Below are 23,031 nucleotides of genomic sequence, written 5' to 3'. Positions count from 1 at the left end.
AAGAGTTAACAAAAGTTAACACTGTTATTCATTAGTTGGTATAGGGTCACAAACTGCTCCCAAACACGTACATGCCTACTCCACATGGTTTCTAGAAACAAGTTGAGCTTCATTTCAAACAATATATCTGAATTACCTTCAACTGGAAAAGTCTGACAACTGATCGATTAAATTGCAGTTCGCCGCTGACACGCGTGAATACATTTCCAATCATTTTCATAAACAACATAATAAGCACAAGCATATTTTCGAAAAAGAGAAAGTGCTGTTCCTTTACATAACGTGCATTCCCATTTAAACTGGGGCATCGTTGCTGCCGTGCGGAAAGAGTCTTTCTCCAGATACAAGAGGTAATCCAGCATGTTGTAGCCTTCAGGCCATCTACGAGGGTCAAGCGTGTGCACTGGCTTTAGTCCTTCTGCAGAACAGCTAGGAGAGTTTAAATGGGAATCACTGTAGCAGTTACCGCAGTGAAACAGACAATGAGGTGTGATGAGGTACAGTAGTGTAATATGTATGTTTAATACAAGGCAAAGCTTGATTAATGGAATAGAATGATTGCGGAATGATTGAACTCTTTGGAACATTAGCTCGCCTTCTGGTCCGACAGACTTCGTCGTCAATTGAGATGGGGCCACGGGTCAGAGATCAGTCAAGATCGGAATGCAGGTACAGGTGGGGAGGTGCGGGAGAAAAACTTTCAGAACTTTCAGACAGGATTTAGCAAAGAGGCTGAAGTTCATCATTAGAATTTCAGCCTTCTGCTATATATATAAGGTACATGCATTGAAATCTAGAGTATGTTTCATATAAAATGGCATTTTTTACAAGTGCATGCAGTATATAAAAGGGATCACTTTATATGATTTTATAATAATCCATAGTGGAGAGTGGAATTTTACTTTAACGTCCTTAATGTCATGTAGGAATTTTAAAAAGACACATACGTGACTCAGTCTGCTCCTGTACAACCCCAGCAGCTTCTCACAAAAAGTTTTCTGAGAGTATTCAGACTGATGGGCTGTTTGTGTCTATCTGCCTGCCAGGCAGAACTTTTAATCTTACACTGGGACTCTGGAGTTTTCAATCATGCTCCAGCTTCTCTGCTCTAATTTGATCCCTCAGATGAAAACTCTTTCCCTCGGAGTCCTTCCTTTTGCATCTGCTGCATGGTAGCTAATTGTCATTTCATGATAACTGCAGTTGCACTGTGGCAGGGACCTTGTATTACTGCTGCTTGCTTATTATGGCTTGTTAGTTAAAATGAACTGAAAAAGATAACATGTTGCCCACATCAACAATATGGCAGACCCAAAGCACAGTCACAAATCAGTGTTCACAAGTTTTACTGCAGCCACCAATTAGATATTCTTAAAAAAAAGAACAAGAAACACTCCCTTTGGCGAATATTTCTGATTTCAGATGCCCATTGTTGTACAATTCAGCTTATTTTCACGAGAAATCTTATGTATGTTTAATCTATTTTAGTGCTAGTTGTGACCTACATTCACATTAGCCAGACTGAGATCTCATGAACTACCTAAGCCAGATTCAAGCCAATATGGTGAAGGCCAGTGGCTCAAAGCTTGTAGTGGAGAAATGTACCCTTTTCTAAATGATATTCAATGGGAATGCAGTGTAAGTATGACAGTAATGTTGTTATAGAGCAGAGTAAAAAAAAATGAATAAAAAGAGTAACACATCAGGTCTGTAAATGCTCATCCAGCAAACCAAGCTCTTTTGTACAGTAGGGAAGATCTAGGACAGGCTTGTGAGTTTGTTTCCAGTCCAGTCCAAATTCAGGGAATTTACAAAGGGCAGCAGATAAAGAAACATTCTAATGCAATCGATCCTGGAAATTCAGGATTTGTGAAGTGAAAACCCTAATCAGACACTGGCACAACCTGGCGGAGCCCAATGATAATTACAATGAAATAATAGTTCATCACACACAGCAGCATGCAGCACGCAGAACAATAACATGACGCATGGGTGTCTCTTGTTATTGCGCATTTATAGCAGGTGGAATTCAAGTTCCAGGCATAAACATTTCACTGACACAGTAGCAAAGGTCATTTCGTTCAATCTACTACCTGACCCATCGGTTTACTTTCAAACATACTCCGTCCAGAGGAGGTCAAGTGTAAAGCGTATGGTAAGGTATATGTAAAGCATTAGCCCAGCAGAACTAGTAAATGTGCAGGAACTGAATGTAGTTACTGGCACAGTAATGGGGTTGCTTAATATAACAGAACGAGCAAGAACCTATTAAGGGATTTGAATAAAGGGTTTGAAAGAGTTAAATTTATCATTTATCAGTTCTCTATTATTGTTTTAAGTAACAACTAATATGGATTTGTTTCAGAAAATAAAATATGCAAACTTTGCACAGAAGCAAATCCTTAGCTGTGGTTACTATTCATAGCCCTGCTTATTTTCAGATAAATATCCTAACTCACAGTTAATATATTTTTTTTTTTTATTGAAATGTTTTTATGGAAGTTCTTAGCTGAGATCATTTCAGTTCAGACTAATATCACATCTGTACGGAGGATGCTTACACATTTCACATATATTGCTCCTGGGTGAAATCTACTAGTATTTATCATCATCATCATCATTGTCATCATCATCATCGTATTCATCGTCATCATCATCATCATTTTCATCATCATCATCACTGTCATCATCATCATCATCATCATCATCATCATCATCATCGTCATTGTCATCATCATCATCATCATCATTGTCATCATCGTCACTGTCATCATCATCATCGTCACTGTGATCATCATCATCGTCATCATCATCATCATCATCACTGTCATCATCATCATCATCATCATCATCGTCATCGTCATCATCATCATCACTGTCATCATCATCATCACTGTCATCATCATCATCATCACTGTCATCATCATCATTGTCATTATCGTCATTATCGTCACTGTCATCATCATCATCGTCATTGTTATCATCATCATCGTCATCATCGTCGTCGTCATTGTCATCATCATTGTCATCATCGTCATTGTCATCATCATCATCGTCATCATCACTGTCATCATCATCATCACTGTCATCATCATCATTATCGTCATTGCCATCATCATCGTATTCATCATCGTCATCGTCATCATCATCGTCATCATGCTGCTAAAATCATAGTGTACAATAGTTTAATTGGAAGCTGTCTGTGCCTTCGGCTCCCTATAATAAGAAGGCCTAACAAGATGATTGCTTTTAATGGGAATTTATAGCGTTTCCTGGTGTTTATTTACATTAGAGAATGTGTATAAAAATGTTTTTAAAAAAGCGTGGCTTGAAGTGCTCTGATTTAGGCCCTTAACCACTTCCCTGTTTTCACTCGCTGAAGAGTGATGTGGTAATGAACTGAAGTGGTCTGCCAATCAAGCCATCACTAATCAGTCTTCTGTCTTACATACTGAAACTAAAATATGTCTTTACATTTTCTAATAGTCAACTGGTGAGTTGTTTGTTGTTTTTGTGGACCACTCATTTCTGTAAAACATAGAACATATATTAGCAAGTTGTTTTTTTTTAATTCCCTTTTACATTGCTTAAATATTCAAAACATGAGTTTATTATGCATGTATACATACTGTTTCTAGCCTTCTGGCTGTCTATTGAAGCAAGCAAACAGCTTGGCCTGCAGTCTTGCTGTTAATTGAGTGTGTAGGAACCACTTATTGAATCATTCACTCCTCCCTTTAAAATTCTCATTAATGTTTCTCGCCCCTGCTTTATTGTGCCCACTATTTTATACTGACCAATATACAGTAAGGTTGTGCAACAGTCGTTGAAGATCTGTCTCTTGTTTTGCTATATCAGGGTTATTTCACGTGAATGGTATTTTGCACTTAGAGCATCAGAACATTTTTGTCAGAATAAATTCAATACTGATGATTAGACTTTTGTGTCAAATATGTTTCATGATTTTGTGAAGAATGAGGTCCAAATTGAGGTCAGTCTACCACTGTGCCACCACCAACTAGACTTCATAATTACGAACATATGCACAGTACGGTTTAATAATTACTGGTAAGTATTTTTTTTGAATGTTCAAAAAAGGAAAAGAGAAGCTAATGAAGCAATTTTGTGAAGCAATTAACTGGTAGACATTCCACATATATCCACAATGACTTTGTTGGCTTACAGTGGCAATCAAGTTACCAGTTTTCATAAATCATATTTATGCAAGCGCTAATAGCTTCCGTTGCAATCACAATGTAAAAAGGCAGAAACCTAATGTGGTAGTTAGGGCAACATCCAACTCATTATTCAATGCATTTTGCTTTCTATACATTCTGTATTTAAATATACTATTAAAAGATAGCCAGAATGACTATGAGGTTTAAATTAAATGAGTTCAGATTACAAGTGTCATATATTTTAAGGACTAAGTTTGACCTAATTTGTGGATGAAAAAACCTCTGTATGAAGTAACTCCTTCCAGTGGGGTGTTGTGTGGTCCAGTGGTTAAAGAACTGGGTTTATAACCAGGAGGTCCCAGGTTCAAATCTCAGTTGATTCCCTGTTTGACATTGAGCAAGTCACTTAACCTCCTTGAGCTCAGCCTTTTGGGTGAGACGTTCTTGTAAGTGACTCTGCACTTACCAGATTTGGGATTAATTTCCTCTGTGACCGGAATAACCGGGTAGCGTTTCACTTTAACCCTTGCTTTCCTGAGTCGGATATCATCTGTAATAAGTTTCAAATCGCTGGGGCCAGGAGGAACGCTGTACCAACTTTCCCTTTGAGCCAGAGGAACCATTTATGGTAAAACAATAAAACACAGTGTGGTCAAGCTGTTGATTAGTCTGTCAGATATTGAGTTTTCTGAGGTGTAAAATCAGTGGTGCACATGGACCACAAATCATGAAATCTTTCTTGGCAACCAGAGCATACGAAACTTACAAAAATCTTATTTTACCATAAGGGTCAACTCATCTCAGTCAAGTGGCAAAAAATAGACTACAGTACATCATATTCAGTTCTATCAGTGGTTACTTAAACTTTGATTGGTTATTTATTCAGCCATAAGCATGAAGCATGGTGGGTTAGCCATTGAGGGTTAATTTCATAACTTGGCCAAGTAGGTGCAAAAAATATATATGAAATATTATATTATATATATTCACCATAAGCATGAAGCATGGTGGGTTAGCCATTGAGAGGTTAATTTCATATATAGTCAAAATGAAATTTGATAAACTATGAAATATTATATTATATATATGTATAGCAAACTGTATATATATATATATATATATATATATATATATATATATATATATATATATATAGATAGATAGATAGATAGATAGATAGATAGATATCAGAAATAAATGTATACAAGCACACTATACTGAACATCACGTTTCCTGTTTCAGGTTGAAATGTATTCTGATAATGAGAACTTCCATGTCTTGATCGATGAATCCAAGATAATGCAATACAAGAATCGCGTTGATGACCTGAAGGCTATCACCAAAGTACAGGTGACAGAAGACATAAACATCTCCTCCGTGGAAGTCACCAAGAAGCATTTCTATTAACAGGGAGCATCTCATAAATGCCATTATCTGTTAACGGTATGGGGTATTTTGTGTCTTAATAGATTCGTTTTTATAATTATCATTATGGCAATCAGTCCTGATTGATTTTATCTTGAAGTATGCTCTAGTAGTTCATTTATATTGGAATCATCAACCTTTCAACAAACTGCTGTGTTGCTGAAGTACTTAATCTGAAGCCAAACGTGAAAGTTTATGGATGCTCGTTAAATAAACTGCTACAAATGTATCACATTTGTTTCTCCATCAGTTATGGACAAATAATATATTTTTGCTTTATAATAAGAACTTGGGTATTGTACTGTTTTTCTTTGTTGGTGTACTTGCAGTTGGTCAGCTAGTCTTAAACTGTGGCACTGTTTAATTTACCCACTGTCTACCATTATAAATGTGCATAATTGCATATAGTGTGTTTCTCTATGCAATGACCTGGCATTACAATAGCATACCACATGAAATATTCAGGCTATGCATACGAGCCAGTTGCAATTACTTCATTTTTATACTCCCCAAGGAGTGTTTACCATATTACAGCATCTTCAGCTGTCTCGAAAGAGCATCAAATTCAACTCTTAAGCAGCTTCCAGTTCAATGGATTACTACAACACCTTGCCAAAGTGGCATTTAATAGGGTTAAGAAAAAGAAACCCAGTAAATCTAGAGACAGTTTTTTTGTTTGTTTTTGTTTTTTCAAAGACAGCACCCCCCCCCCCCCCCCCCCCCCTCCAGTTCTTGGACACAATATTAACAATTTACTTCAACACTGTAAAAGCTTCAACGGCAAGTTGCAGACTCCTGCTATCATATATTGATGTGGGTTGGCATCTTGTTTCCCAGAAGGGTAGCCTGTAATGCTATGTCTGCAATTAGCAATCACTTGAAACTGTCAATAAGGTAAAAAAAAAAAGAGTTTGATTTTAGATTCTGTTTAATTGGAAGCACAACAGTTTTGCATAATAATGTAGAGTTTGACTAAGGGCTAACACAACAAAAACTGTTTAGATAGTTGAGAAAAACATCCACAGGCGACATTATTGACGGAAGCTATGCCACTTGAAAATACAAGGTCAGCTTCTGAACTATTCTTTTTGATTGCACTGTCCAAATCAATTGTTTTAATGCACATTACTGGAACAAAGTGGGATGTTTTGAGTGCTCTTCAAAAAAAAAAAAAAACTCTTTGTCGGCTGCAGTGAGATATTCTTTGATCAGCCCCACCATATGGCAGCAGAATACATTTTAGATGGTTTCCCCTTGAATTGTAAATTCTAATACATCACAGAATAACATATAGACAGGTTATAAACAATGGGTTTGAAATCAGACATCATAGTTAGCAATATCATGGAAAACACATGTTTCTTTATTTTTGGTTAAATGTACTGTATATATTAATTACAGTTTAATGAGCTTGAATGTTTATAGACAAAGCATTTGCTAGCTGGTTTACATGCACTGGACACTGGATACCATTTTATTTTGTCATTGTAAGGCCAACTAATACAAATCTGTATACATCTGCAGTGACAAATGCTTTAAACTACAGCACTGTGATTATAGCACCAAATACTATATCATTGTTTTATATATAGAATGCCATATTGATTTTTATTTTTTTTTGCTCACTATAAACTCATCAACACTATACAATTAAAGCATGCCTTTATTACCACTTTGAATTGTGTTAAAAAATGCATATATATATATATATATATATATATATATATATATATATATATATATATATATATAATATTTTATATTATATAGGATATAATATATATATTATATATATATCCAAAATACCTTAAAGCTGTAGGTTTGTGAGGAAAGAGATATAAAGATGATGTGACAAGTAGAGTGCACAAGCACAATGGCTTTTTATTCGTTGCTTTTGCTTTTGCTTTTGCTTGGGCATTACTTCATTTTTATCCCTAATGCAGAGTTACAGGTCTGCAAAAAGTTTGACAACCAAGGTCAGCAGACAGCTAAACCCCAACCTGCAAAAGAGTCCAGGAATTCATTGCAGGTTTTGGGTTTGTTTTTGCAGTCTAGCAATGGATATTCCTATTGGCCCCCTTGCCTTGCCTTGTGCACACATCCACATCCACTGAAGAAATGGTGCTTTGACTGTCGGTTATCATGGTTTGTTCCGTGTCACTGCCTGCTCGAGTATACAGCTTTTATTCTTTCCGGCTGTTCTCAAGCTGAAAACTTGGTCTGCACCTCTTGCCCTTTTCGTACTCAAATCAATCAGGATTAGTCTTATCTCTGGATTGTAAGAATGAGAACTCAACGATGGGTTTCCACTTCCAAGCCCAGATATGCTCACCACAAAAAAAGAGGCTATTGATTAAAAAAGGGGGCTAATTTCCAAAAACAAGGTTCATGTAAAAACAAAAAGGGCCTATTGATTCCAAAAATTGAGGGTACTTTGCAAAAAGTGGTTATTGATTCAAGAGACTGGGCTGCTTTCCAAAAAGAGGCTAAGGGTAACAGCAGTCTCTGCAATAGTGGAGACTTTGAAGCAATCTAAAAAGAAAAATGAAAGTCCTTTAAATAAAATGGTTGATTTGGGCAAAGGATGAAATTCTTTAGTTTTTCTGGGGAATTTCAAACACACCTGGGCAGACAGATGGCACTTTGTAGATTTAATTTAACAGGTGCAGACACTGGCTGAAAGTGGCTCATGATGAAGTCCCTTGCCTCTTTTAGACACTGTGGCTAGAATCTACAGCATATTAAATTGTGATTCAAGGATTCACTCGGGGTCCGTCTGCCGCAGGCAATAAAAAACGAATGAGCATAGCTATATTTCTGAAGTAAGCTTAGATGAAAAGGTTCAGGAGAACGTAAAAGTATTTAATTAGTTAAAAGGAAAACATTTTTTTTCTGCTTCTGGGTTTTTACATGTGGTACCACAAGTTCACTGTTGGCTGAGCAGGTTTCATATTAAGTATTGATGGACCATTAAAGTGCAGCATTTTTGCTCTGATGTGCTAAATGCTTACCACAGTCAACATAATTGTAACAAACATAAAGAGATTTGACACAGCTCAGCCAGCACATGCATGGTATCAATGGCTACAGTAAGTAGCACACATACATATACTCATCCATTGTACTAAAAGAGCAAACACTTAGCTGGCATCGTTCTAATGTAACATGATGCCAGGGAAACCAGAACCTTTATTCAATTCATACAGTAAGACATATGATAACTGCCATTCTGCTATTTTTAAAGGTTGTGCTGCAATGCAAAAACAGTTGCTGGCTATCATATTGGAATTCAAAAAAGCGTGCAAGGGTGATGAAACTGAATGACGCTAGTCATTTTTTATTTCAATGTAATGTACACTACACATCTCTTCTATTTACATTCCAGTGATGAGATTCAGCACATCCCAGCAGCAGGATTCACTCCTGTCAGATGACTTTACTATGAAAACTAAAGGTTAAACATACCCGTTGGTAAAATACAGTAATATGGACTCTGATGAAGACAGGCTCCAGACTTTCTGCACTTGACATTTTCTACTAGAAAGAAAACATGTTTCATTCTGGTGTTTTTTGTTCTAGCAACTCTGACAATGAAATTCTGAAAACGAAAAAATACTTTTTTTTTGTTTGTTTCCTATTTATGTTCCAAGATACTAGTAACAAGTCAAGTCTTGTCATTTTTGTGCACTGTCGGACTTCTGAAGTAAACTATAGGTCCAGCCAATGTCCCATTGGCTAGAAACGCATTTATTTTAATTAGTTTCCAGGTTCATTCAAACACGCAGCCATACGTGTGTGAGACACCTATACATGCATACTGTCATAAACTTGCGCATGGCTTTAAAACCCAATGGGTTTTTTTTTTTTTTTTCTGTGTATGGCTTGTGGTATATAGATAAAAACAACGTTAAAATGGCTAATACGTCATTCATTCTGGTGCAGAGTTGAGACTTTTCTTAATGGTAACTGGAGCCACGGCAGCATGGCCACCTCGCTGCCAGTGTCCTGCGTGTGCTTAAAACCGTTACTGAGTAGAACTAAAAGCTAGTGCTGATACGCTGATGTGACGAGTACGACTTGACAGAGAGAGAGAGACACTAGAAGTAGGACGATTGGGAGAGATCGCCTGCATGTCGCTGTCCTTTCAGCACCACACAACAGGGTGAGTAGGAAAGAAATGCCAACTTGTGCATGAACACGCAGCAACAACGCAACACGCACTGGAAAGAGTGTGCACTGCTTCTGCAGAAGGTCTCGCAGGCAAGGAGGTGCAAGTAACTGTCTCCTCAAAGTGCATCTCACATACCGAGTTTTAGTTCCAAAACCTGGGAGCAGGATTCCAGCGGCTGTCTTCAAACTCAAAGTCAAGGTACAAATGCAATATTGATGTTTTAATCGTTCGAATTTAGAATCTGTCTTTTTAAACTACACAGAACAGATGGCTTGTTATGATCACATTAGTGTAACATAAGGTAATATTGCAAATCTTGGTGTGATGGCATTTTTTTTTCTTTGACGTTTCTGTAATTGGACCATATCTTGAGGTCCTAATGCCAGTTATTTTATTTTTTTTTTATGAAATTATTTTTGATCTGTTATTATTATTAATAATAATAATAATAATAATAATAATAATAATAATAATAATAATAATAATAATAATAATAATAATAATAATAATAATAAAAGCTTCCCACTTTGTTATTATTACCACCAACTTATTAGATTTGTATTTTCCAGGTAAACTGTATCCCCAAAATATAGTTAGTTTGTATTGATTTTTTTGTATTGTTTTTTTTTTTTTTTCTTGTTGTTTGTTTGTTTTTTTAAATAAACGCATTTTTCATATAACTTTAAAAAGCCTGGTTTCAGGGTAAGTCGTGTAAATGTTCAAACTCTTATTTGTTTGCGCTGTATGTTTTTCGGTGGGTTTCGAATCACTGAAAAGATTACTTTACTGCTTTAAACAATACAGGTACTGTTGCCGAACCCAACAACGTAGACACAGCTCCAGATTAATCGAATATAAGTACCTGCTCGTGTTTACCTGTAAGCTATACATTAATAGCCAAATGCAACTCGATATTCCATTCCAGGCTAGACAATCGTGACATTACAAAACTGCGCTGTGATTTTACGCTGCGTTTGGAAAATATGTAATTCAATTTATATCGGTTGATGGTTACCCTAGGCTGAAACCACAGATGAATCATATAACAGCACATTTTAAATTCAGATTTAAGTTATGGTATTTATAGTGATGGGAGCTTGTGGAGTATTGCATTTGAGACTGTTGTAAAATAAGCTACCTGTATTCTATTGATCTGTTTTTCAAATGGTTATTTTAGGCAATGTGCTATTTTAGGTTACTGATGAATATTAATGGAGATTTTAAATGTTAAAAAAAGCCTTAAGATAAGTTCAACCTTCATCATAAATGAACATGATTGCATTGCCCTTTTCGTAATTATAAAGCATGTTTAAACTGCTTGGCTTTTTTTGGCTGTCTATATGTGGAAATGCTTATGGCTTCCATCTAATTTAATTTGAAATAATAAAAGTATATTATACTATTTTATTATATTATATTAATATCAAGCAATGTTCTTCTGTTGAGTATGGTGTGTGTATTTGGTACTTACTGCATGCGTGTATAATGGATTTTAAACTGCATTTCACCCTGTTAGCAAAATAAAAAATTGTATTTGTTTACTCATTCTAGCGATGGAGGGACTGTTGGGCTCATAAGATTGTGGGATCAGTGATTCAAGCAGACTGTGGTTACGTCTTTATTGCTGAAGAAAAATGAATTACTCTTTGGATTTTCATGGTACCAACCTGAAGCTTCTTAAGCTGTTGCCTGATGGAAACTTTTCACTTGGAGCTTTAGGCAATTTGAGCCACAATCTGTTGCTCTATGAAGGTGCGGAACTTGAAAAGATATTATTACTGACAATTAAAGAGCCCACTACCATTGCCCTTACAGTGATGTACCTGGTGTCCTTTGTAGTCGGGTTCACTGGCAACATCATGTCCATTAAAGTGCTCACTAACAAAGGAAGCAAAAGAATGTCAGGTGTTAGTGCAACCAGAGCCTTACTGATAAACTTAGCCATATGTGACTTGATGGTTGTGTGCATTTGCATGCCCATTACTTTGGGTCACAAGATTTATACGGCTTGGGTGTATGGAGACTTTCTCTGCAGAGCGGTGCCTTTCACTCAAGCAGTTTCAGTTGCTGCTAGTGTCCTTAGTTTGACTGTCATAAGCATTAACAGATACTACAGTGTCCACAACCCTTTAAATGCTAGATCTTTTTTCACCCGAAAGAAGATCTTCTGGACAATTGTCATTGTGTGGGTCTTGTCTTCTGGTATATGCATGCCTCTGATATTTATGAACAAAAGAGACGAGATACACCTCATAGAAAACCTACAGTTCGTTTTTCCCATTTGTAGAGAAATCTGGCCTCACGTGAAGCTGAAGCAAGCTTATAACTGTCTGTTGTTTTGCGCCCTCTACTGTCTCCCGGTCACATTCAACTTAATAATCAGCTTCTTGACTGGCCGTAAGCTTTGGAGCACTTCCACACAGTTTAAGAAATTTGACTCCAGAAACCAATCCCTGCCAGCCTCCAGGCTAAACAACCGGAAGAACATTGCCAAAATGGTGGTGGCCTTGGTTCTCCTGTTTGCCATTTCTTGGCTCCCTCTTTATATGGTGGACATTTGGATAGATTTTAGTACCCCGGACTCTCACAGAGAAGAAACTCCTCCGCCATGGATCCTGCAAGTAAGACCTTTTGCACAGTGGCTTGGTCTGACCAACTCTAGCCTTAACCCAATTTGCTATTGTTTTGTTGGAGACCTGTACAGATCGGCCAAGGAAATGAAAAGCAGGTACCAGGGTAGAATCATTTCCTTCTTTAGCTTCTTTTTATCTGAAGAATTCCCAGCCTCCACCATCCCCAAGCCGCTGTCCTTTGAAAGACCTGCCCGTGACATGTGCAAAGACTCCACCTGTAACACTTTGGTTGATGTTCATATCTCACGGACAACCATGTGTGAGACAGCACTGGACTCCTGCCATCCAGTGACTCTTCATACATTCTCTGCAAGAAGACATTCCTTGGTGCAGTCTGATCAAACTACATTATAGGCCTCAACTCTGTAATGAACTTGCATGTAACAAGACTGCTTTTTAATGCATGGTTTCAGTTCCGCCAGTTTCAACAAGTGTAGTTTCAGTCACAACCCATTTCATTTCAGTGCAATCTATGTAACTGACCGTTTATTTACATAATGTGAAATTTGTCTACAGAAGCTTCAAACGATGCACATTTTGGTGTAAACATATGCATGTGTACAAAGGAGCTTTAGTGGAATTGTATTAAATGAGGTCCCTTTCAGTTGTTTACCAGACTATTCATAACCAACGTGTAATATGCAGAATTGTTTTTCAAAGTGACAATATACAGTATATGTTTTTAAATGGGCATACATTTAAAAAAAAAAACATTTGCATTGTAAACTTTACTGTTATTGCAAGCGTTGGCTGTATTTTCTCAATATTAGCTTTTTGTTTGGTATATATTGTTGGGCAGTGTTAGCTACAAGACAGATGTGTAATCTAATGGGGTTGGTTTGTTTGTTTTTAAAAGGATGCTCACATCTATCCTACTTTGCTCAACTTGCCAAATGGCAAATGTCTTGTGTCCACTCTGCACCACAAATCATTATGACAATTGATGTGAGGCACTCTTAAAAGAAAACTATGCTTTGTGTTTTAAACGATTTTATAACGCTCTTTGAAGTGCATGAAAAGTGCATTTAAAGTAAAAAAATAAAGTCAGAATAACAAGGGCTAAATTTCCATCCTCCCAAATCTTTTAGCACCATAAAAAGAGCATGAGCAAAATAAAAACAGATTCAATGCTTCACATGGCCAATACAAATAATAAATAATAACCTTAAAGTGCAAGACCTTAAATATCTCATTAGTAAAATATAACTGTCTGCAGCTGCTTTCTCTAAAATATACTTCTACTTAAAATATATATCCTTTTAAAAAACGGAACAAAAGTCAACATACATGACATATTCTACTTAGCGTGTCGGTTTTTAGATCTTTTCAGCGGTCGCATGTGAAATTGTTATCTTTTTCAGATTTTACAATACGTTTGGGAGTATGTAAAGTGAGAATTCAGCAATCAAATGAAAATATGCTGTTCTGAATCACAAAGTTAAGGATATATTTCACGTAGATTTGTGAGACCTTCACTGCTGAAAGGGTTGATGTTCCTTGTACGTTCGTTATGTTTTAGAAGATAAGATGCAAGTTAAATAATGTGTGCCTGTATCTGACTATTATATAAACTGCTTGTGACGGGAAAAAAAAAAAAAACATCAGCATTGCAGTATGTTGGAGAGCTGCAAAGAGCGAGATACAAGCATATTAATTAAGTTTCTAAACAATGTTGCTGGCTGAAAGAATTGTTGTTAAAACACTTGAATGTCAGTTAAGAGCGATTGATATTGATTACGATTGAATGAAACAGCAGCTCACAGGTTTCTCGATTAATGCAAATAATAAGACCTTTTCACTGGATATTCACTGGTTTTAATAAATGTAATTGCATAAAGCCTTTGGCTACAAAGCTTTCATAGGATATACGTTTTCACTTGAGAATAATACTGGGAGCAAACCATTTTTTGTGATTCCCCACGAATCAGTCTACCAGCAATTCTGTTCAATTGGAGGTTTTCTAACAGAGCTTAACAGTACATGAGGAATTCCTAGAAACATCTGTTCCTGACTGTTGCTGTTTGTGATAAGGTTCATTGCATGTGACGCCTTTCAACATTTCATACCAGCATTTCAGAACAATAATTAAAAAAAAACACATAATACAGTTGGGTGTACCTCTTAATCATAGTTGCAAAATGACCTCCCCTGATTGCATTAGCCAACAGGCAGCTTCAGAGCACCTTTTAGTGAAAAGTGTAAATTGTGAACAAAGGCTTTGATTATACCATGATTATATGATTGTTGCTAATGAGGTGGGTGACAGAGAAAAAAAGAAATTGGAAAAATCAGTTTTCAAATACAATATGCAATATGACAAAGATTCAAAGTACATGCTGTTATTAATTTGAAATAAATTCTTGAAAATGTTTGTACTGTGTTTTTTTCTTGTTTTTTTGGGGGGGGTGGGGGATTGATCCAGCTAAACCATAATGTTCTGTATATTTACAATAAACGGAAAACTACAAACTCTATATTTCTAGTGTAAAGAGTCATGAGACTACTGTAGGGTGGAACCATTTGATCACAAGAAATGTTGTGTATTGCTGATAAAAAAAAAAAAAAAAATTTAAAAAACATTTTATACTTTTTGCTGGGTGCTAGTTTTATGTAAAGTATGTTTTTTGGGGTTTTTTTTAGAGGTTGGATTGAAACGTAAGAAAGAACATCTTATCATTTGTAGAAACAGTAGAACGTGTCATGAACACTAAAGCCCGTTCATTTTAAAATCTGTGAAATCATAATGTATTTTATAGTGTGCGGCGGTCAGCTCTTAATTCACATTGCTTTAGTCTCCTCTATGATCTGTACCTTCTTTCACCTGACTTATTTTTTTTTTAAATCATGAATGATTTTCTGTGGCAATGATATGCATGTCAACATTGTAGAATGTATTGTCCTCCCGAGAACATTAGTACGTTTACTAGTGATCATTAATCATCACATACTTTGCACTCCAGGGCTGTTAGGAACCCAAGCTTCAGACTGAATTTCAAGGTCTTTATGCAAAACTGAGAACTGCATCTTTTTCTCTTGAAAGAAAAATACAACAAGAGTTTCTGGGGATGGTAATATGACAAAACTTTTCAGTAATATAATGTCATAATATGAACAGTTCTATCCTTTCACACGTCCTTCTTTCGCTGTATTTAATTAATGTGTACAGTCTGAATTTCCAGGTTTTCTGTGTTCCTGTACCCATGAAATGTGTTTTCGTTAGCTCTGAATCTTCAGTGTCTAGTTTAATTCTCCCTGTTGCATGGCTTTGTGTTAATTCCATTAACTTAGTCTTCTTGGAAGCCGTGCCCAGAAAGAGCAGTTCACTGATACATGTCAAATCTGTTTTACCCATCCGGAGTTGAGGAGTCTGTTGGTGTTCCTGACACACTGCACTATACAAATAAATATTGCTGTGTTACTGTGCTGAAAAGGGAAAGAAATCTATACAGTTTTTGATGATTTTACCACTGTAGTAACACAGTGTAAAGGGTAAAAAAAAAAAAAAAAAAAAAAAAAACTTGGAATAGCTCAGAATAAAACAAGGAACTCCCAGTGCACAAAATGTTGCAGTAAAGATGTTTAGCATTTGTCTGTTAGGTATAACTGGATGCATACATTTTGTTCATGACATGCTCTGAATGGACAGCACTGGAGGCCAACATCCGTATAGCAGGTGGAGCACAAGCAGTGTCAATGCCAGCTCCACCCCTGAGCCCTGTGAACGTGCCATGCCTGCCCTGGAGAGACCATCCACTCTTGGGGAGGAGCGAACAGATCCACCCTAGCTAACCCCTGGCCTCTCTGAATCTGACAGTACTATCCACTGGGGGCTAAGTTGAGATATAGGTGACCTAAATTTGGTTTGAAGCTGGGCATCCAGAATGCAGAAACTGCTTCAGCCAGCTGCACCTTCTATTGATGTCATATCACCCATAAATAAAGCTCTTGTTCCTTCAGGAAGCAGGTGCAGGCATTTTAATTTTATGCACAAATATAAATAGAATTAAATGGAAAACATGCAAAGCAAACATCTTGACCACTGCAAATGTACTTCATTTAGCTTTATGGATATCCAAAGGCCTTTACCCTTTAAGGTACAAAAGGAAATCTGAACCCTGCTTCATGCATCTCACTGCAAAAACAAGAAAGTTTTCATCATTTTATTTATGGAATACATATGTCCCTTTTTGTACTGCTGGTGCTTAAGCTCACTTGCTTGAGTCTAATTCCCAAGTTATTATTGATAAATCAATAGCTGTAACCCGTACTTAGAACACATGACCTAAGAGTTACTTTTAGCAGCCTTCAGATGTCTTGTTCATTTTCAGAAAACTGCTGAATTAAACCCAGTAAAAAATAAATAAATAAATAAATAAATAAATAAATAAATAATATGGTACAAGTGGTACAACTGACTCCCAGCTAAGATAAGTGTTTTATATCCTCATGGCCAAACAGCACTGTTGATAAAAAGCCAGTGGGTTCATTTTGCAGTCCCGTAATTAAAGACAATTATCACAAACCATAATTAGTTGGCAGTGCATTAGCTTCGGCTTTTAAAGGAGACTTAGAAGTAAAAGAAAACCCGTTCAGAGCTGTTTCTAAATTAGAAATAATTCAGCATGTGTTACCTGTATTGGTATTACTGTCTCTCCAGTATTTGCACATGTTTTCAAAATATGAATTCTTAAATTCGAATATTTTAAACTCATGCAGTCGAGTTTGTTAACAATAAGCACAAATTGCAGATGATTACAATAGAGATTATATATATATATATATATATATCTGCATTTCACAGTGACTTCTAAATGTCGTTTGCTTTTAATCTTAAATCATTTACTGTCCCTAAATATGCATTTCAGATTAACCTTTTTTGATTGTAGTGATTGTAGTGGTATTTAGACATTTTACACTGCCTTTCAACTTCTATCCATCCTTACGCTATAAACGAAACATTCACCACTGTGTTTAATTTCATATTATTCTTTCTAAAGTGACTATGCACATGAATGGGCTTTCTAGTTGCAACACAGTGGATAACACCCGTTAGTCAGCACAGACGATAAAATGACAGAATCAATTAAAATAGATTGGTTAGGATAGCTAGCTTAAGGGAACACTGTTTGGAGGTGACTGTCACTGATAACAGAATGCAGTTGTTGGGAGCCAGTCAGAGGAAATTAATACGGCAGAAAATAATAAGCTGTCAGCAGCATGAAAAGGACCGTGCATGACCTGTGAAAATAACCTGTCAACAGAAAAGCTGCAGTGTTAGTAAAAAAAAAAAAAAAAAAGTTTCTCAAACTGATCCTTAAAAGTGTTTTTTTTGCAGAGTTCTTCTTGTGTCAGTTCAATGGTTTTCCATAACATTTTAATGGCAAGATGAGTACTCTTCCTGATAACGTGCTCCTATTTAAAAACGAACTGGACACCTGTCACATTACAGCTCCATGCTTTTAAATTACACTATCTGCGCACGCAGTAGCGAACTTGGGCTTTGCAGAATACACAGCAGCATTTTTTTTTTTTTTTGTAAAGAAAAAAAGTTTAATCACTCCTATTAAAAAAAGAATGGTCTTTTTTCTTCCCAGTTAAAATTGTTGCATGTTGCAATACGTATGAAATAATATCATACACTCAGAGCATTGCTCTGATAGACCTATTCTCAACACATCATTGAACATTCAACCAGGGACAGATGCAATTACAGATTATCTGTTCGCTTCCAAAAAGTATTGTTTGTTTTTTTATTTTTTATTTTTTTAACACTTTCTTTGTACTTTAAGCAAATCACCTTTCACATTTGAAAATATGTTCTCTTATGAAGTAACAAGGAAAATACTGCTGCTAGCAGATAAAGACAAGCTTCTCCTTTTTTTCCAAGTCTAACAAGTTTTTTATTTTATTTTTTTCCCAATTATAAACACAACTGACACTGGAGGAGAACTTCATGCTATTCTTTACCGTGTCAGTGGAGTTCAATTCAGTCCAAACTAACTCCTGTAGCCATATGTCATGAAGAACTCAATACAGCTTCTCGCAATTCAACAGTCTGCTGTCTTTTCTTGCCTCTTTCTTGTGCCATTTGCTGCTCTTTTTGTGTGTGTGTGTATATATATATATATATATATATATATATATATATATATATATATATATATATATATATATATATAACACCTGGTCCCCATTCACATTCTGTTTCCAGTCTGTCAAGTGTAGTAGGAAGATAAAGTGAATGTAACTCATTGTTGTCCGATTGCTAAGTGGCCCTGGTTCTTGGATCTCCACTAGTGAAGTGTGCTTGTAAAGTGAACTAATGAGCCCGGGCTGTTGATCTTTAATCTCTTCCAACTCCCCATTGGCACTGCACTGCATCTGTCATGCTGTCTCATGTTGTAAGAGTTCACATTTAAAGGAAAAGTTTGTGAATGTCAATTTAAAAAAAAAAATTACAGTAGTTTAGTTCCACCATTTCATAATTCTTTATATTTTCACTCTTTCTGTGCTTAGTAACTTTCACTACAGCTCTGCATTCACTCTCCAGTGAAGTTTGTAGCTCAGGCATGATTACCCCATTAATCTATCAAAATCTAGGACTCTCCACATCCCTCCATTTCCATGGTGGTAAAAGGTTTTAACAGAGCTCACTGTTAAAATATCTAAACCCAGGATTTGCATATCACAGGACAGTATCCCTTATATGAGAAGTGGGTAAAGTCTATATTGCCCAAATTAAAAGTGGGTAAATGCAGTTTACCTGTATATACCCTCAACTACACCACTGTGGAAAATAAAGAACTACAGAAAGGATTTCAGTAACAATAGCTGCTTTGATGAAAAGTGCTTTTGATAAGCTGGCTTCTTAATATGTCTCAGACTGTATTCGATCCAGAATATTTTTTAACTCAATAGAAAGCCTGGAGGGATGTGTTTCTCCTAGCTGAGTTGAGGGTTTAAAACATGTCTCCCAGTGGGCAAGCCATCTGAAAGCCAAACTGCATAGGAAATGCAGACTGTTCCAGATCCTTGTCAAATTTGCTTAAATTCTTTTTTTGTCTTTGCTCTGCACATGCGAAGGATGTTGTGCCATTACCATAAGGTGCCGAAATGTATCCAGATGTTTTAGCCAGAGAAGCTGGAACATGTTTACCTTTGTCAATTTTATAAGCTAAACCTGAAATTTCAGAGAGGCAGTCAGACCCAGTTGCTTCTGTATTTTACACTTCCTTAACCATATTTGTAGCAGTAGCTACACAGAAGGAGCTGACTTGTGGACTCCTCCCTACCAGATGTACTGGGCCAATCTGAGTTTTTCACACCTGCTCTGCCAACCTACTGCAGCACAAGGGCATGGAGTTAGATGCAGTTTGCTGTTAGTACATTTCTCTCTTAGGCAGTTGAATCAGGATAATTGGAAATTCTATAATTATGTGTAGTTTTGATCACCGTTCTACAGTAGATACAGTATGCAAATTGTTCATCATATTCCAATAAAAATGCTTATGCTTGTTTTTTAGTTATTCATAATTTATTATAATTTGCATGAAAAATAAATAAAAAATGTATGAATACTTTTTTCCTAGCTGACTTTAGTATTGGAATTTCTACAGACATGTAAGAAAACCGAGGATTTATAAGTACTGTTGACTTTTTTTTATTTTTCTTAAGGCTAGGACTCAATTATAAGGGTTATCCATATATTATACCAGAGTAAACTTTTCTAAGAGGTCGCCATCAAATTTCAAGCCCGAGAGAGCTGACCTTGTCAAAGCTAAATAAAACTCCCAGCTATGAGAACAGATAGCACCTTCCAGCCAGAGCCTCTGCCTGGAAGATAAGACCAGCTCTTGGATGTGCCCAGGGAAACCACTCAAATCAATTTCATGGTGCTTCCCTGAAAATCTACTGTATATTCATATGAATACCATGTTTATAAATATAACGTCATTGTTTTTTTAAAAGGTGAAAGTTTGTTTTCTTTGGTCTTAAGTGCTGACAGACTCATCCTTGACAAAAAAAAAATTAAAACATTATCAAATTGTGGAATACTTGCTTGAGATGGGTTAAGGGTTTGAATAAGCAACAGTTTTGATATTAGCACCTTAGTAATTCATTGAAATTCTGTATCTAGACTGATACAATAATAACTGAGGGTGTTGAAAGCGGGTCTAGTAATTGTTAATGCTGTTTAGTCCTTCCCATGCAAATCAATCCCATTGTAAATATATCTTTACGAGTTAAATGCAATGAATCAGAAGCTCTATGAACCAGTTAAATATGATTTCTTTGTTGGTGTTTTTCCAAGCCAGCCGTTTCATTAAGGACTTGTTAAATTCTATTGCAGGAAAGCAAGAATCAATTAAGGAATCAGCCTCTGTACTCTGTATTGTACATCACAGCTCACACACTCTGATTTCCTCAGGAGGTGTGTGTGGAAGGGTTATTAATGCAGGGCACACATTTTATAAATGTTACTGATGTTTACATTTATAATAACGGGCATTAATTAAATAATTTCCCAGCCCATCATCTTACCTTACACGGTCACAAAAAGGGTTCTCCTAGTATATATTTGAATCAGGAACATGTTAAGATTTGAAAGTGCTGTGTTCCATTTCACAACCTACTGTACTTTGCTGAAAATTCTAATAGTCAAAAGTCTTGCTTATCTTTCCTTGTGTTTACATTTATGGAGAAGACAGAGCTCTGTCTCACAGCCACAGCGTGGATGAAATGGCTTGCTGGCATGCACTCTCCTTTTTTCGTCCTTAGCCATGGTTCAGATAAGCCCTGAGCTGCACTGACTAACTCTCTGCGCTGAATTGAAACAGTGGCTCAGCTGTGACACCCCTGCTCTCAATCAGTAGCTGAAAGCAGACAGGTTATTCCATTGCCACCTTTAGATTATGCTTTCCCATGGATGGAAGCACCACCGATATTGCCACCATTCAGATAATGCTATGGAATAATTTTCCAAGTAGTGATTTTATAATGCCTTTTTCCTTTCCTTTCAAGTAGAGGAATGTCACTCTGCTGGTGGTTTAACATGCCAGTAGTTGAAGTGTAATAATCACATTAGCATTGCCCGTATAAATATATATATATAATTATAATATATATATATATATATATAATATATATAATAGTTGACATTGTGAGTTGTATCACTATATGAATAGCTCAACAAGCTTTAAATTGACATAACTGGTCCAGGTGAATGATTACCGTCAGACCCAATAACTATGCTGTCATTAAAACAAAGCAATTGTAATGATAGTATAATCCATTAGCTTTGTTTATCATTGATAAATGTACGTAATTAATAGAAAGCATTGTTGCTTACAAGTAATAATTCAGTGAACGGTCTTGTACTGAGCGGGCCATTAAATATGAGACAAATTACTTACACCTAATGTATTTCTTAACAGATAATTACTGTCTGACAGCACTGAAGCATTATGCAACCCATCTGGAAATGCTTCGGGATTTGAAGGGGTTGCTACTAAAATGATTCAAATTATCTGAAGTTTCAATATCCATACTTTTCCATTGATGTCAATGCCGCGGACAGGAACAGAGACCTCACCCGTGCAGTATAAAAGCACCCGAGACTCAATAATCAATAACACTGGAATAACAGAACCAATTTAATGCAGTATCACAAATATGTTCTTATTTGTTTCAGTACTTTGCCACCATCTTGTGGTCAGTATTGCAAATGTATGGATTAATGCATTATATTATTTTACAAAGAGCCTGTATTATCACCGTCTAATGTGGGACAATTATATTTCTCCCCCTAACTTGTATTTCAGGTTTACTTGATTCTGGTGCTACTGAAGACCACATTGTTTTTGCTACAGACAGCAATAATCCAGATCAATTTCTCTGCTGCTCTAATGAAAATTTTAAACTACCAAGACTCGCTCTCTTCTCTCCTGCTCGTCAGTGACTGTTGGTGATCCTGGCCGGTGTAATACTTTTTCCTTTGTTAAGTCAGCCACACAAACGAGAATTAACAGAATACATTGTTGAGAATGCACAGGCTGTGAACACCCCACAGCAAACAGAGGTATCTTTATTCTGGACTATCCAATCACACTTTACATAACAGATTGTTGTAACACTACACTTGCACCAATCAACTGATACATCTCAGAAATAACTTTGAACACCGCAACGCCTGAGCGCCATTTAATAGAGAGCAAATATAGGGTTAGATTCAAAGGACATCTAGCAAAAAATTACACAAAGCCCACTGTAATGCTATTAATTTCTTAGTCACCTAAACTAAGAAATTAAAATTACAAGTTAAATTCATGAGAAATTAATGGACTAATAATTTAACTCTTACTGCATGGAACTGACACTCCCATGCACCACGTATTTTTAGAAAATGACTGTGCAGCAAGCATTCAAGCCAACGCCTGATTTAAAAAAAATAAGTGTCTCAACATGGATCAGCGCGTTCAACTCCAATGTGTTTAAAATATAAATGTTTCTAGCTTAAAATATACGGCATGATGACAGTAAACAGAAGGAAAATAAACACAAGTGCTAACGTGACATCTTACTGTTGCCAAACAGCTTTTTCAAGCCCAAATAAAAGATTTGACAA

General features: G+C 36.3%; 1 protein-coding gene and 1 pseudogene across 1 annotated transcript; both read left to right on the top strand.

The window, feature by feature from the left end:
* The first annotated feature begins 565 nt into the window (after positions 1 to 565).
* Positions 566 to 5,585, top strand: LOC121331144 (annotated as a pseudogene).
* A 5,823-nt stretch (positions 5,586 to 11,408) lies between these two features.
* On the top strand, positions 11,409 to 12,761 carry LOC121331143 (QRFP-like peptide receptor). Its single transcript, XM_041278355.1, has one exon. It carries the CDS (start codon positions 11,409 to 11,411, stop codon positions 12,759 to 12,761), a length of 1,353 nt encoding a protein of 450 aa, XP_041134289.1.
* The last annotated feature ends 10,270 nt before the right edge of the window (positions 12,762 to 23,031 follow it).

This window comes from Polyodon spathula, chromosome 18 (genome assembly GCF_017654505.1).
Source record: "Polyodon spathula isolate WHYD16114869_AA chromosome 18, ASM1765450v1, whole genome shotgun sequence".
NCBI lineage: Eukaryota > Metazoa > Chordata > Actinopteri > Acipenseriformes > Polyodontidae > Polyodon > Polyodon spathula.
This window is presented reverse-complemented; position numbering and strand designations above follow the sequence as displayed.

Coding starts and splice junctions, on each gene's coding strand:
- LOC121331143 (XM_041278355.1), top strand. CDS start 11,409: ATGAATTACTCTTTGGATTTTCATGGTACCAACCTGAAGCTTCTTAAG.